The sequence below is a fragment of the Seriola aureovittata genome, chromosome 16 (genome assembly GCF_021018895.1).
Source record: "Seriola aureovittata isolate HTS-2021-v1 ecotype China chromosome 16, ASM2101889v1, whole genome shotgun sequence".
NCBI lineage: Eukaryota > Metazoa > Chordata > Actinopteri > Carangiformes > Carangidae > Seriola > Seriola aureovittata.
In genome coordinates this window covers 4,960,199-4,975,266 of record NC_079379.1, presented here as the reverse complement: position 1 = coordinate 4,975,266, position 15,068 = coordinate 4,960,199, and the positions used below count along the sequence as shown (strand labels likewise).

Genomic DNA, 15,068 nt, shown 5'->3' with positions numbered 1-15,068 from the left:
AATGAGTGAAGAAATCAATATCTGTTTGTACTTCATTTGTTTCCATTCTGTTTCTCCATATTGTGATTTTACCACTGCTACTTATATCTATATGTGACATGTACTGCAGACATGAAGAGAGAGCCCTCCACTGTTGAAGTTTCTCCATGTTTGTTTCACTTTAAGTTTTTTTTTTAATTTTTCCTCATCTGAATGAAGGACCTTGTTCTATTTCTACGCAATTTAAATAGACTGACTTGATTGTCATTAACTTCTCCTTTATGTATGTAGAGTATTTACAGTGTGTTAGCCATTTTCCTTGACATATTTTTGACATGTAAACTCTAAATGAGGAAAAATCCAACCCATCCTTGATTTTATCCCTTTACTTTGATCTTGTTACATCATTATTAAAATTTAGGTTGGATGGTCTCAGCCTGAGAGGAAACAAAGAAACGGCCCAGTGTTGGTCTGACACAAGGGAACAAACAGACCGATTCTACATTAGAGGTAAGATGACCTTGAGAACTGCATATATGACAGTCAAGTAAATTGTGAGGCAGGTTGTCTTGTTTACCTAGATAGACCTGGAAGAAGTTGTGCGTCTGCATCACGTGGAGCCGTCCTGTAGTTTTTGATTTTCACCTTGATCAGATCAGACATCTTCAGCTGCTGGAGACCTGCAGAGAACCAACACCATGTGCACCAAATTATCATTTTTATTTTGATTGATCTGCTGATTCTTTTTTGTTTAATTCATTTTACAGTGATAGAAAACAAGAAAAGCTGCAACGTTTCACATTCAAGAAGCTGGAACCAGAAAATATTTGGCTATTTCTCACTTTTTTGCTCGGGAATGACTGAAATGATTAACTTATTATCAAAAAAGTTAAAGTTAGTAATATTTTTCTTTCAGTCGATTCATGACTGATTAATAGACTCATCGTTGCAGCTCTGCACTACACACAGCGGCAGGACAGTGGATTATCAAGGTAGTGGATATAGAAATGAAGACTAAAATGTCCAATTTGCTCACTTTAACAAGGTATCGATAAATGAGTTGTGTGCCGAATTTACCAGATGAGTTCACTGACTAGTGAGGGACCTTGCATTTTCCTTTTCGAGGACAAGTTTGAGAATAACAGACGATATATTAAAAAAACATCGCTTTACCAAATGGAGTTCGGCACATCTCGACTGCAGACAATGAAACGATCCAATTTGGCAAACGATAGCTGGAGAATCGGTAATTTGTCACTCACAATGACTGTTAAAATTAAAAGACCTCGTATAAAAATACCACCTGTTCACAGACTTCAATTTTGGGAGATATTCTGTCAGTAAACCTTTTCCATCTAACCTGTTTGCCAGAGGTAAACACACGGACGACAGGGGTAAATCCCTTAGAAACAATAATTAAAAACGTAATTATTAAGCATAAAGTATCGTATTCTTATGAGAACAAAAACTTTTCATACAAAGACTTTCCGCTATATTTCCGAATCTTGGCGTCCTTTGATTTGAAGCGTTGCTCAGTCGCAGGGCATGTCGGGAAACAGATGTTACATTTAAAAAGGTAACACTGTCACCTGTTGGACAAGTGGAGCAGGTGCAAGTGCGCAAAGCAATGCAACACAAAACTACACATTCACCATACATATGGTACATGCACAGAATAGCTACAGATATGGAAAAATAACCCTGTGTTCTGTGTTGTGCCACAAGTTCTCATCTGCTGATAAACTTCCCACCTTCATGAGGAGAATTCCTTTATATGGGGCTGAGGAATGGAAAGTGAGGTGGAGGGAAAAGTGACACCATGATGTGAATGATGAAACATCACATTGGTCCATACAATGATAAAATGTTCTGGATTCAACCTCACCTGCCCCCTTTCCTCTCCATGAACGCTCTCATAGAGGTCATCAAGGAATGAAAATAGGCACTCAGCTCCAATTAGGATTTATTTCTTTATTTTGATTCTTTCTTCAGTTTAATTTATGGTGATTTGGAGTTATGTTTTTAAAAGAGTACTGTAAACACACAGAGGTTTGATGCTGGTTGAGTTTAAGCGAGTTCATGAATTTTGACGGATGTGTTTGACAGACACGTGTTTTCAATCAAACCAATGAAAACTGAGAAATGTGAGTTAGCAAACATAATAAAGGCTCAGTATAAAAATATAAAGAAAAAAAGATTATTGCAGTGACAATAATTTTTTTTGATTTTTTATCGCTATAGATTAAAATCAAAAGCTGTGTAGGCTTTAATGTACTGTTGAGTCCAGATCCATATATAACCAAACAGGACTTGCGCATTCGTTTGATGAAGTATGCAGGACAACAGATAAAGTTCAACACGTCTAATTTATTAAAAGTATAGTCAAGCATATAAGTTTGAGATTGCTTACAGAGCTCTGGACCACCCTGCTCTCATCTCGCCTGTATAAGCAGCATGCAGTACTTTATTGTTTCAGACATTCATTCTTATACACACATTCTCTGTGTAACAGGGTCACTCCGCTCTTCTCTCCTCACACCACTCTGACCTGAACCTGTTATCTAAACATGTCATACTTGTACTCTCTTTACTGTCTTGTCTGTCCCTGTACGTCATTCTGCAATCTCAAACGGCAATCAGGGTCACAATGTTTAATGTTCACATGTCACAATGTTCATAAACAATCATAATCATCAGTTTAAGGCTGACTTGCTTTTTTAATCATACAAAGCATACAGTAGTAAAAATAACATATCCCTTCAGTACATGAATCATTTGCTTTGCTTCCTTTGATTTAGTTTGGACTCCTCTCCTCTCACTGTAGAGCAGCTTGTCTCCTCTCACCAGCTCTTCTTGTAGTCATCTGCTGGGGTGAGTTGACCACACTGCTGTTTTATTGGGCTCACACTCCCAAAACCTGCAGAGATGAAGATGAATGTGGAAGAACTTTAAAAAAAAAAAAAAAATAGTTGTAACCACTGGTTGCCCATACGAAAATAAGCACAAAATGAAAAACATATGTAGATATTTATCAGACTTTGTCAGGAATAAGGTGAAGGGACCCCCTTGTCTTTATACTCACTGTGGTCCCTTTTCCACCAGGGAGCCATCGCTCCATTTCCACCCCCCGTCAGCACTACTGCTCCTCAGGCCGAGCCAGTATGAGTCTCCCTGGCTCAGACTGTGGGCTGTTTTCCACAGAAACAGCTGAGAAACATGTCAAAAAACAGTTGCTATCAATTTGCCAAGAAATGTCTTCACTTATTATTTCCTTCTTCTGAAGTTGTACAACTTGATTTTCCGCCCGACCTCTTAGTTTGGAACAAGATCAAGAAAATAAACTGTGGTGCATGTGCAGGAAAACAGTGAAAGACAAAACCTCAGATGACCTCAGGCAGTGACTGCTCCTGTAGATGTCTCCATATTCCACAGAGGTCTTAAATCTATTCTTAACTTCTCTCTCCAATGGTGTGTCTGTGTGTGTGTCCCAACAGCTGATATTTCAGGCAGAGCACCTCAAATGTTTACAACTGGACAGATGTAGAATATATCATCAATGAAGACACATAAACACACACTTGGAAAAGGAGACAGCATTACAGAATACAGAGTGTGTGTTCACCTGCTCGTCCTCTGTCCTGACTGTGGCCACAGAGCCAGAAGAATAGAAGTTCACATGGACACTGAGCTGATTGTGCTCAGTGTAAATTAATACGCTTATGTAAATCAGCTGAACGGTTTTTGCAAATATTTTTTTTGTGTTTAATCTGCAGACAAGTTGCAAATTCTACTCCCACAAAAACATTCTCACATACTTGTGTCAAAGCAGTGGTTCACAACCTTTTTGGCTTATGACCTCTATTAAAAGTTGTCTTCTTTTCCCTCTTCTGTTGTGTGATTAATCTTCATCTTAAAAACTTTGAATTATCTGGAAATTCACAAGAGAAATATTTTAAGATTAGAGGAAAATCTGAACATTTTTTTTGAAAGAAAATCTTAAGATCTTAAGATTTAACTTGTAAACTGGGAAGCACTGCTTTTGTCCAGAACCGTAACCATGACCTAGACCTGATTCTAACATTGACCCTAGAGCCAGGTATGATCCTCATGATCCTGGAAATCTCCTCACAAGGTGTAACGTTCCTCGTAAGGTTTCATATCAGGTTGACAGGTTTTGCCCTGATCCTTTCTTCACCCACTGTAGCCTGTGCACACAACTATCATTTACAAATATGTAACAGTCCAGGAAAGGGGAAAAACTCAAACACTTTAACAAAATGACCAACAATCTGGTCAACTAGTGTGAAAGTGAACCTAGCACAGTGCAGGTGTGTGCTTCAAGTGCTTCTGTCTATTGCTGTATATTGTTTCACTAAAGCTGTCAAATAATGTAGTGGAGTAAAAGGTACAACATTTCTAAGAGAAAGAGTAAATGTACTCTATTAGTTTCCACCACTGCTACAATTATTTAACCTTCAGCACACATGGATTTTAATATTGTTTAATTACTCAATCAGGTGAAACTCCTGAATTACTGAGTGAAAACAATGGGGTTGTCTACTATAGAAGCTAATTATAAAAACCACAGCCACACATGACTATTCAAATTAAATAATGAACTCCATATTGATGTCAAAACGCATCTCTACAACAACAAATCCTCCATTGTCTCACTACTCATGACTGAGCACCAGTGTTTGCTACGATTAGGTAATATATGACATTTTATATTGGTAATGAAAGGCGTGCTATCAGCTAGCTAACGTTAGTGAGCTAAACTGTAACTTAAAGGAAAACTTATTAATTAGCTAACATTAGCATTCAGTCGTACATACTTGAAACAGTGTAATTCAAAAACTCTAAAAGGAAGAAAATAAAGTGTATTGAACAAGTTAGCTAGTCAGGTACTGCTAATTACGCTCACCTACCGTGTCTGCCCAACAGAAGGGAGTAGAGTTTTAAGGTCCTGATGGCAGACATAGGAGACGTACTGCTAACATTAAAACCTGGGTATGAGTAACGTCAAAGTTAAGAAATGGTATGGTCCACTGTAGGGGTGTCTGAAATCGTAGTACATGTGAATGTGGGAAACATATTGTAATATTTACAATTACAGATTTCCACTACGAAAAGAGAACACTGCCAAAGGACGCCGCTAATGCCTAGCAACAGTTGCTAAGGTATTCGGTTTCCTTTGTTGTCTGTATGGGGGCGTGGCTTAAGTCATAAAATGCCTTTGATCTGAAATTGATGTCGTCATCAGTTTAATTTAGCCTTAAACTATAAGTCCCCCCTGATTACACTTTCAGTCTTTATCTAGTCAGCTTGTGTTAAAAGATCATCGATCCTAATACAGAAAGTATCTCCATGGCTTCAAAAAAACGATCACAGTTGGTCACAGTAGACGGTGTTCGTCCACTCGTAATCTCTTTTTCCCAAAGGATTACAAAGGAACAGTGGCAACTAATAGATTCAGGTGTGGCTGATAATGCCACAAAAACAGTGATTGCAGAGCTGCTTTTGGAACTCATAACATGTGTTTCAAAAGCCGTGTTGACAACTTTCAAGTCCTCAAATGTTGTTGTATCAGAGGAGCATATTCTGTCCAGTGTGAGCAGCACACTCACCCAGAGTTGCGAGGAGTTTCTGAGGCTGGAAGACCAATTCCAGAGTCCCAACATCAAACCCTTGAGGAACTCGATTGTTAAAGAGGTTGCAGAAAGTGTCAAATCTGCCCTCTGTGCTGGTGTGTGCCCTGAGGAGCCTGTTGTAAATCATGTCATCTCCCCCAGGACACTTAATGTTATGGTTCTTCGTGTCCGCAGAATTTTAGTCAAGGTCAAAGCCAGTGGGTTTATGATGATATTTCGCCCACCTTTGACATGCAGGCAGAGAACAAGCAAGGCCACCTCCATAAAGGGTGCCCAGGACAAAATCAAGCTAGAGGATCATTCGACCATCAAAGCTGAAGAGGCAGAAATCCCAGAGAGGTTGCAAAAATTAATGAGCAAGGAGGTGAATGAAATCACACAACCTCTTCTCAATGATATGCCAGACTTGAAGTACAAGATGCTGCGATCTGCATGCTCCCGGGAGATAAAAACTGCTGCAGATCATGTTGGTAAGTTAATTAATGCAAATGATGACGCAGGGCCAAGTCAAAACTCCAAAGAGAAGTCCAGACCAAACTTACACGACATATTGAGCAGCATCGAGACCCCTCTTGCGAAGCAGTTTGTGAAAGCATTGATACATCACACAGTGGCACAACTAAAGTCCAAATTCAACCTAAACAAATTTGAAAGCAGGCAGTCAGTGCAGACACTCATGGCTAGTGTTGATTTTCTGCTTCTCAAAGTGGCTGGTGTCAATAGAGCAGATGATAATAATGTGTTTTGGAAATTGAAGCACGTTTCCAGTGGAAAAGTTCTGAAATTCACTCAAGAACTTAGTGACCTCCTCTACAAGAACATCACAGGCAAGAAGATGCCTATGGTTGTTCCAACACCAATAAGTAAGAAAACTCACAGGACAAAGGCCATTCCTCAGCCTCATGCTAACATGTATGCTGTCATACGGAACAAAGTGCAGTGTTGCCTGGGACTGATGAGCTGGTGGCTGAACACTCAGGCTAAAATTCACAGTGCCAGGGTGACACGCGGTTTAAAGGACCAGTCTTCACAAACAACACAGCCTGCAAATGTTGCAGTCAAGGAGGCAGAACCAAAGAACCCCAAGTCTTCACTAACAATACAACACCCAAATGTTGCAGTCAAGGAGGCAGAACCAAAGAACCCCAAGTCTCCACTAACAATACAACACCCAATTCCAGTCAAGGAGGCAGAACCAAAGAACCCCAAGTCTTCGCAAACAACACTGCCCCCAAATGTTGTTGTGAAGGAGACATCAACAAAGGACCCGAACTCATCGCAAAGAACGCAGCCCCAAAAGGTTGCAGTCGAGGAGGCCGCACCAAAGAACTCCAAGTGTTCACAAACAATACAGCACTCAAAGGTTGCAGTCGAGGAGGCATCAACAAAGGACCCGAACTCATCGCAAACAACACTTCCCCCAAATGTTGTAGTGAAGGAGGCAGCACCTGTGGCAACAGGTACAGAGTCTGCTTCAATATGCGAGGAAATAGAGGATGAAATGAATGAAGACAAAAAGCCTGTGTGGATACTTGTGGAGAAGCTCGTTATGCGGACGTATGAAAAAGCAAAGGTGCCATACACAGCTGGTGTGACAAAGCATTTATTCAAGAAAATATGGCCTGAGGTTGAGGGCATTGACTTTGGTAACACCGAAAAAACCTTTAAAAACCTTGACAAAGCCATTTTCAAGGACCTGATTAAGAAGTGGAGCTCTGCGGAAATGTTGCTGGTTTCCATGAGATTAAAGGAACCAGCAGTTGAGAAATCTCTCGCCTTCTCTTTAAAAAATCACCTGACACAACCAAAACAGCAAAACGCCATCTCCAGGTTCTTCTCGTCTGTGGGCCATTCCATCAGAAACGTCTTCAGAAGAAGAAATAGGGTTGGTGTCATTTAGGGGAAACATCATATTCAGCTTGAGGGAAAAACTTGCCTAGGGTTTCTCTTTTAATCCTTTAAGATGAATGCAATACAGAACTCAAGTCCTGCCTCACATCCAGGTGGCCTCTGTCTTTGAGGGACACAGACCAGCGGACTAGGAGCTTACCTAGATTTGGGTCAGGCCTTGAGCTCTAAGGGCCACCTCATTGACAAACAGTCTGACCTCACAACTTGAACAACCCGGGACACGCTGCAGCGAGGACCCAGCCTTTATATATGGTACATACTTAATCAGGTGAGCTACCAGTGTGCCCCCTGAGCATTTTTGAGTGTGAGCGTTATTGACTTTGGTGGCGTGGGTTTTCTCCGGGTACTCCGGTTCCCACATTCATCACAACCATACAAAAATCTATAATAAATATATATTTATATTATATATATAATATCTATTTATCTATAATATATATCTATAATATCTATTTAACTATAATATATATCTATAATATATATTTATATATATAATATATTCACATATAATAAACAAAATTTAACAGAAATCCCCTATTTTCTCAAACATCTGTGTCTTTTTGTTGAGGGCTGACTCTTTTGAATGTTATATCAAGAAACAGCTATATGATGCTGCAGTAATGTTTGAAAAGGTAACACTTCCACCTGCTGGACATGTGAAGCAGGTGAAACAACTTAACTGGTGGTACACAAAAATAGTGACAGGTCAGAAACAGAGTTAGAAGAAGATTTCATATTCTTAACTTAATTAAAATAAGCGGACTAATGCATCAGTGGAAAAATATTCAGTTACATGTATAACGGAAGAGGATAAGGGCCAGGTTTTTTATAGATTTCTTTAAACTCAGAATTGTCAGATTAAAGACAAAACTCAGATGAATATATTTTTTTTCTGTCTACAATCTTAATCTCAAAAGTATCTGTCTGTCAGATAAATTTAGAAGCATAAAGCAGCATAAAACATTTTTACTGATGAAGATTATGATAAATGTAGTTTAATGATATAATACATGGTTATACTCCATAGAAGATGTATGTTATTCCTGACCTTGATAATACTAAAGACATTTTTACACAAGGGCCACTGAATAGTTGAGCTACATGTATTTGAGACGTGTCGTCATGATCACGACAATCAATCCCACAGTCCTCTCCTCTCACTGTAGAGCAGCTTGTCTCCTCTCACAGATCCTCCTCAGCTGGTTGGAGCATCTGGAGGGGAACCAGCTATTCTTGTAATCTCCTGGAGTGAGTCGACCACACAGCTCCATGCTGTCTGCTGTTTGGTCGGGCTCACGCTCCCAAAACCTGCAGAGATGGAGGAGAATTTAAAAGAAAAAAAAAATCTGTTACCATGGCAACCACTGGTTGCCCATATGAAAATAAGCACAAAATGTGTAGATATTTATCAGACTTTGTCAGGGATAAGGTGAAGGGACCCCCTTGTCTTTATACTCACTGTGGTCCCTTTTCCACCAGGGAGCCATCGCTCCACTTCCACCCCCCGTCAGCACTACTGCTCCTCAGGCCGAGCCAGTATGAGTCTCCCTGGCTCAGACTGTGGGCCGTTTTCCACAGAAACAGCTGAGAAACATGTCAAAAAAAGTTGCTATCAAATTGCCAAGAAATGTCTTCACTTATTATTTATTTCTTCTGAAGTTGTACAACTTGATTTTCAGCCCGACCTCTTAGTTTGGAACAAGATCAAGAAAATAAACTGTGGTGCATGTGCAGGAAAACAGTGAAAGACAAAACCTCAGATGACCTCAGGCAGTGACTGCTCCTGTAGATGTCTCCATATTCCACAGAGGTCTTAAATCTATTCTTAACTTCTCTCTCCAATGGTGTGTGTGTGTGTGTGTGTGTGTGTGTGTGTGTGTCCCAACAGCTGTAGAATATATCATCAATGAACACACATAAACACACTCAGCAAAGGAGGCAGCAGTACAGAATACAGAGTGTGTGTTCACCTGTTCGTCCTCTGTCCTGACTGTGGCCACAGCGCCTCCCACTGCCATGCAGCGGTACTGGCTGCTGATCCAATCAGCTCTGTCCTGACTGAAGAAGAAACATTTCTCTCCTTGAGGCATCCATGAGGCCGGACATGGTCTGCACTCACGCTCTGAGTGGTGAAGGAGAGACAAAAGGACATGGTGGAAATAATTTCATTTTAATCTGAAATGCCAAGCTTACATGAATTTTCAGCAGCTGTGAAAACATCCCAATATGCCTGTTATTTGCCCTTTCATGCATGAATTTTTAAATCATAAACAACCTGAAAATGCTTATCCAATCAATTTTATTTTGAAAAGGTTAATTGGGCACCTGCTCATATTAAACTTCTGTATAGTACACATGAATCTGATCATGTTCACTACATGTATTGAAAACATAACTGGGTCTGTGTCAGTTACAGACACAATAGCACAGAGAATTTCTTTTTATCTGAATTCAAAATGTACAGTTCACACAGACACTGAACTGACATTGCTCAATGTAAATTAATAGGCTTATGTAAATCAGCTGAACGGTTTTTGCAGATATTTTCTTTGCGTTGAATCTGCACACACTCAGATGAAGGTTTGGACTCACATACTTGTGTCAAAGCAGTGGTTCACAACCTTTGAATTATCAGGAAATTCACAAGAAAAATATATATTTTTTTAAAACTTTGGGTAGCAGAAATGGGTTTTTTGTTTGTTTCTGCTTCTTAAACTGTAAATGATCTTTAAGCCGTTAATCTTAAAATTTAACTGCTAAGCTGGGAAAAACTGCTTTTGACCAGAACCGTAACCACGACCTAGACCTGATTCTAACAGTGACCCTAAAACCAGGTATGATCCTCAAACTGCCCTTGGAAATCTCCTCACTTTAAAAGGTATAATGATCCTCATAAGTTTGTTCTTTGTTGATCAAGGTATTTTATTAATGTGTTGGAAGAAAATGCACATATATACATTCACTATAAAGTAATTTCTTTTTTCCCTTCCTTCCCCCTCCCTATCCCTCATTACAAACATCTGAACACAATAGCCAGAAAGTTAAGAAATAATACATAAGTACACACACACATATACATTCACATATTACACACTAAAAATTAATTTGATCTGCATTTACAGTTTCAAAGTGAGTAAAGAAAGGCTACCAAGCATTAAATAATTTCTTAATTGATCCCTTTCTATTATATTGAATCTTCTGTAGTTGGGCACAGTACATTACCTCTCTGACCCAAAGCCCACGTACAGGTGGCAGTGGTTCTTTCCATTTTAGTAATCTCATCCTTCTAGCTAAAAGAGTACAGAAAGCTATCAGGCTGGCTGAGATTTTATTGATACCAATGCCATTATCGATTCTGCTAATCGATCCGATTCTTTATCGATTCCTTTGGCTTTTCTGTGTGGAAAAAAGTAGGCCTATACAGGTTTTCAGCGTCAACAACACAAATTTTATTATGAGTCTCTGAACACTGAACAACTAACAACTGCTCTGTAGTTGTTTAATCCCTCGAGGACGGGCTGCTGTCTGCTTCTTTAGGTCTGCCTTGTATTAATTTACTTAAACAGAAAGAAAAAAAAAAATCCGCTGACTTGATATGTTGTTGGTTGCAGGCGTTGAATTCTGGTCGTCTGTAGCACTCTAGGCCGAGAAGACGCTGGGCCTAGATGTGGCTGATCTGTTGTACTCAGACTGGATGCCATTCCAATGACTGTAAAGGCGTTAAATGCTTCACTAGGTTCTTAACTTATGGTATTTTGCTCAAAGCATGCGTGTGTAGGTCGATAAGATATTATTTTTGAAAATTTGATGCAAATGATCAGCAGGAGCCTCAACAAACACTCCATTGCTGCGCACCCCCCCCCCCCCCACTCACCTCCAGAGGTGCCATTGCTAATGAGGCAGTACTGGTTCAGAGCAGGATACTGGGAGAACAGGATGTTATATGACTGGTTGAGCTTCTCCAGTCTGTTTGTCAGATCTCTGACTTTGGTTTCCTGCAGGGTCGACTGTGACTGGAACAACAAGGTGATCTGAACCACTGTTGTATCAAACAAAAACACACAGTAATGTGGAACATAATAAGTAATGTTCACTAAAATGACCAATGAAAAATTGGAAATTTATATGCAAGACCTGTTTTTTTTTTTTTAGATTTATGTCTAAAGCAGGAACCAATGGGCTGCTGTAACCACTGGGCTGCTGGCTGAAGGCCACAGACAGGGTAATAAACTAAAGTACTGAGATATAGACTGTCAGTTTTTTCGATCTTCAACTTCACTTTGACTTATGGTAAATAGCCTAAATATATACAAATTCTATAACAATATGTATTAAAATCTACTGATTTATTTTTCTTCACAAAACACTCTGACTTTACCTGTAACATAATGGGCTGAATAAATACATTTGCTTTGAAATTCCTTCATTATTAGCTGTATATCTAAAGATCAAAAACAAAAATGTTATACATAAATTCAAATATAAGATAACTATTTGACATCCCACACTTTACATGTTGTACTCTTACAAGTACACAAGTCTCTCGTTTCGCTTTTAATCCGTAATATATTTCCCTGGTTAGTTGCACCTGTTCCCATTAGTATGATAAAGTCAAACTATAATGAAGTACTCACAGCAGAGAGTGAGGAGCAGAGTGACGATGGTGAGCAGGAAGCAGAGCAGAGAGAGGTAATGAACCAGCTGTCTGTGCTGACTGAACCAGCCTGAGAGACAACACAGAAATTAGAACACAATTCCAACAGTCCTGCAGTAAATCCTGTTATTTAATTGGCTAATGCTGATTTTTGAACGTTGACTGTTGTACTGGATTGTATGAGGTTCTGCAGATGTACCTAATACACTGGCAGATTGTATTTATCCCACTGACCTCTAATGGACTCCTGCCATACTGATAGTTTCAATTTTATTTGCTGAAGTTCTGAGAAACCTGCAAAATCCGCCTCCCTGCAGCGAGGTTTGTACATGAGCCTAAGCAACTGGGAAATTTTTTCTGCAATGAAATGTTGACATTTCACTGGGGATAAATAAACATTTGAAGTTTAAATGCATACATGTATCTGTATCAATAAACTTTTTTGCAAAAAAAGAAAAACATATTACTTTTGTCTGTAGATGTTTCCTGTTTTTCTTCCATCACAGCTGATCCATTGTTCACCTCCATGGTTTCATCCAATAGAAAATCAACAGGCAATAAGGTCTGGTTTCAATATTGCATTAATGCACAATAGTTCTGTCTAAGCTGTTTCTCTATGTCCTCATATGTTGTTTTAATAACTAAAATCCAGGTGTAAAAGAAGTGTCCGACTGGTTGGTGTTTGAAGTAGAATTATATGTGAATATGGAAACACTGGCTCCTCTGCAGTTGTATGCAAAGCAGTAATGGGTCTGATAACCAAACAAGCCTGTTAAAGAAGTAGTCAGCTTAAAGTTATATTATACAGAGAGCAGAGACATACACACTTGCACTTTATCCACCATTAAACTGCTTTATTTGTTTATTTAGGCCTAAGGTGACTACATTTGATATTTTTTATTATCTTCCTCCACTTTACTCCCAGATGGTAAAGGAATCTCATGTTTGCTCATTTATATCTTTTATTATTATTTGTTTTAATATTTGAGAGAATCTTTAAACCACACCTTTGAAACTATTTACATTTTTTTCAGAAAATACACATCATTGCAGTTACATCCTCTACTTACCTCTCTATATGTTTGTAGTAGGGGCGTGTCTTTGCTGCTGATTCAAGTTGTGTATCCATGCACAGGGGATTCACAGGTAACAGTCTATCCCTGCATTTCACATAATGTGGAAAACAAGCATTCATGAGTTCACATTATGTCTCTATTTTCTTTATTTTCTTACATATAAAAACAGAGTGAGTTGAGCAATTCCCTCAGACTGTTTGTTTTGGTGCTTTTCAAAATAACATTAGTCCTAATGTGTCATTGTGTCTTAATAAGTTAATTAATTTTTAATTATGACCAAAACCCTGTTTTGTGAGGTCACAGTGACCTTTGACCTTTGACCACCAAATTCTAATCAGGTCATCCTTGAGTCCAAGTGGATGTTTGGACCAAATTTGAAGAAAATTCCCTGATGAAGAAATTTCAAGTGAATCGTTTCATGGACTTTTGGACCCCACTATATGTATAATATGTACAGACGATAGAGCACCTGAAAACATGATGCCTGCTCTAATACAGTCAGGCGGTGGCTCGTGGCCGCAATTTGTCATGTCTGACATTGAATCGTGGTGCTCTTCTGTTTGACTTTTGAACAGAGAAACAGATCCACTCAGAAAATAAAAAATTTAAAACCTCATACTCAGTCCTACATTGACAAAATGCTATTTTACAGATATGAAGAACACATAACACGTGGATTTTTTTTTTCTGACTGCCACCACTCTATACTATTCACACACTACAATAGTCAGACTATAGCCTATTTCTGGTCATGAATCCTTGATTTGATCCTTTTGTGGTGAGAAGTTTCTATGTAGATACTTGTATTTGAGCACATGCGCATTTCAGCAGATTGGGCTGTAGCTTCGCACAGCTTCAGGGAAATTTACATATTACACACTATTTATCAGATAGCACACTATTTTTCCTACCTGATCCTGCCCCAGAATGAAGATCCATCTTGGTGTGCTGGAGTGTCAGGTTGACAGGTTTTGCCCTGATCCTTTCTTCACCCACTGGAGCCTGGGCACACAACTAACATTTACAAATCTGCAACCGTCTCCTGATAGCTTCATTAAAATCTACCAGAAAAGGGGAAAAAATTAGACACTTAAAAAAAAAAGACCCACAATCTTGTCAACTAGGGCAAAAGTGAACCTAGCACAGTGCAGGTGTGTGCTTCAGTGAATTGAAGTGTCTCTGTCTTTACTGTATATTGTTTCACTAAAGCTGTCAAATAAATGTAGTGTAGTAAAAAGTACAATATTTCTGAGAGAAAGAGTAAATGTACTCTATTAGTTTCAACCACTTGTACAATAATTTAACCTTCAGCACACATGGATTTTAATGATTTGAAAACAATGGGGTTGTCTACAATAGAAGCTAATTATAAAAACCACAGCCACACATGACTATTAAAATGAAATAATAAACTCCATATTGATGTCAAAACGTATCTCTACAACAACAAATCCTCCATTGTCTCACTACTCATGACTGAGCACCAGTGTTTGCTACGATTAGGTAATATATGACATTTTATATTGGTAATGAAAGGCGTGCTATCAGCTAGCTAACGTTAGTGAGCTAAACTGTAACTTAAAGGAAAACTTATTAACTAGCTAACATTAGCATTCGGTCGTACATACCTGAAACAGTGTAATTCAAAAACTCTAAAAGGAAGAAAATAAAGTGTATTAAAAAAGCTAGCTAGTTAGCTACTGCTAATTACACTCACTAACGTGTCTGCGCAACAGAAGGGAGTAGAGTTTTGAGGACTGTTACAGCCTGTCATAACCATGTTTAGGAACGAGGGAA

At 38.9% G+C, this 15,068-nt stretch overlaps 1 protein-coding gene and 1 long non-coding RNA gene across 9 annotated transcripts; both read right to left on the bottom strand.

Moving 5' to 3' along the window:
* Positions 1 to 2,326: 2,326 nt before the first annotated feature.
* LOC130183886 (uncharacterized) lies at positions 2,327 to 5,080 on the bottom strand. 6 transcript variants are annotated; one of them, XR_008829902.1, is made up of 4 exons: positions 4,908 to 5,080; positions 3,795 to 3,907; positions 3,062 to 3,186; positions 2,327 to 2,896 (listed from the first exon to the last, which is right to left on the bottom strand). It is a non-coding gene; the product is annotated as an uncharacterized LOC130183886 (long non-coding RNA). The 6 variants fall into 6 exon arrangements; XR_008829904.1 differs by having other exon boundaries at positions 3,820 to 3,907; positions 4,904 to 5,077; XR_008829901.1 differs by having other exon boundaries at positions 3,820 to 3,907; positions 4,908 to 5,075.
* Positions 5,081 to 8,084: 3,004 nt separating this feature from the next.
* Positions 8,085 to 14,545, bottom strand: LOC130183914 (C-type lectin domain family 6 member A-like). Of its 3 annotated transcripts, XM_056399650.1 has the most exons (9): positions 14,183 to 14,545; positions 13,266 to 13,355; positions 12,663 to 12,717; positions 12,430 to 12,552; positions 12,176 to 12,265; positions 11,416 to 11,580; positions 9,512 to 9,663; positions 9,001 to 9,125; positions 8,085 to 8,849 (listed from the first exon to the last, which is right to left on the bottom strand). In XM_056399650.1, the coding sequence occupies exons 3-9, from the start codon at positions 12,694 to 12,696 to the stop codon at positions 8,699 to 8,701; spliced, it is 840 nt and encodes a 279-aa protein (XP_056255625.1). In that variant the 5' UTR covers positions 12,697 to 12,717; positions 13,266 to 13,355; positions 14,183 to 14,545; the 3' UTR covers positions 8,085 to 8,698. The 3 variants fall into 3 exon arrangements, with proteins under 3 accessions (XP_056255625.1, XP_056255624.1, XP_056255626.1); XM_056399649.1 differs by lacking the exons at positions 13,266 to 13,355; positions 14,183 to 14,545 and having other exon boundaries at positions 12,663 to 13,002; XM_056399651.1 differs by lacking the exons at positions 12,430 to 12,552; positions 13,266 to 13,355; positions 14,183 to 14,545 and having other exon boundaries at positions 12,663 to 13,002.
* Positions 14,546 to 15,068: the final 523 nt, after the last annotated feature.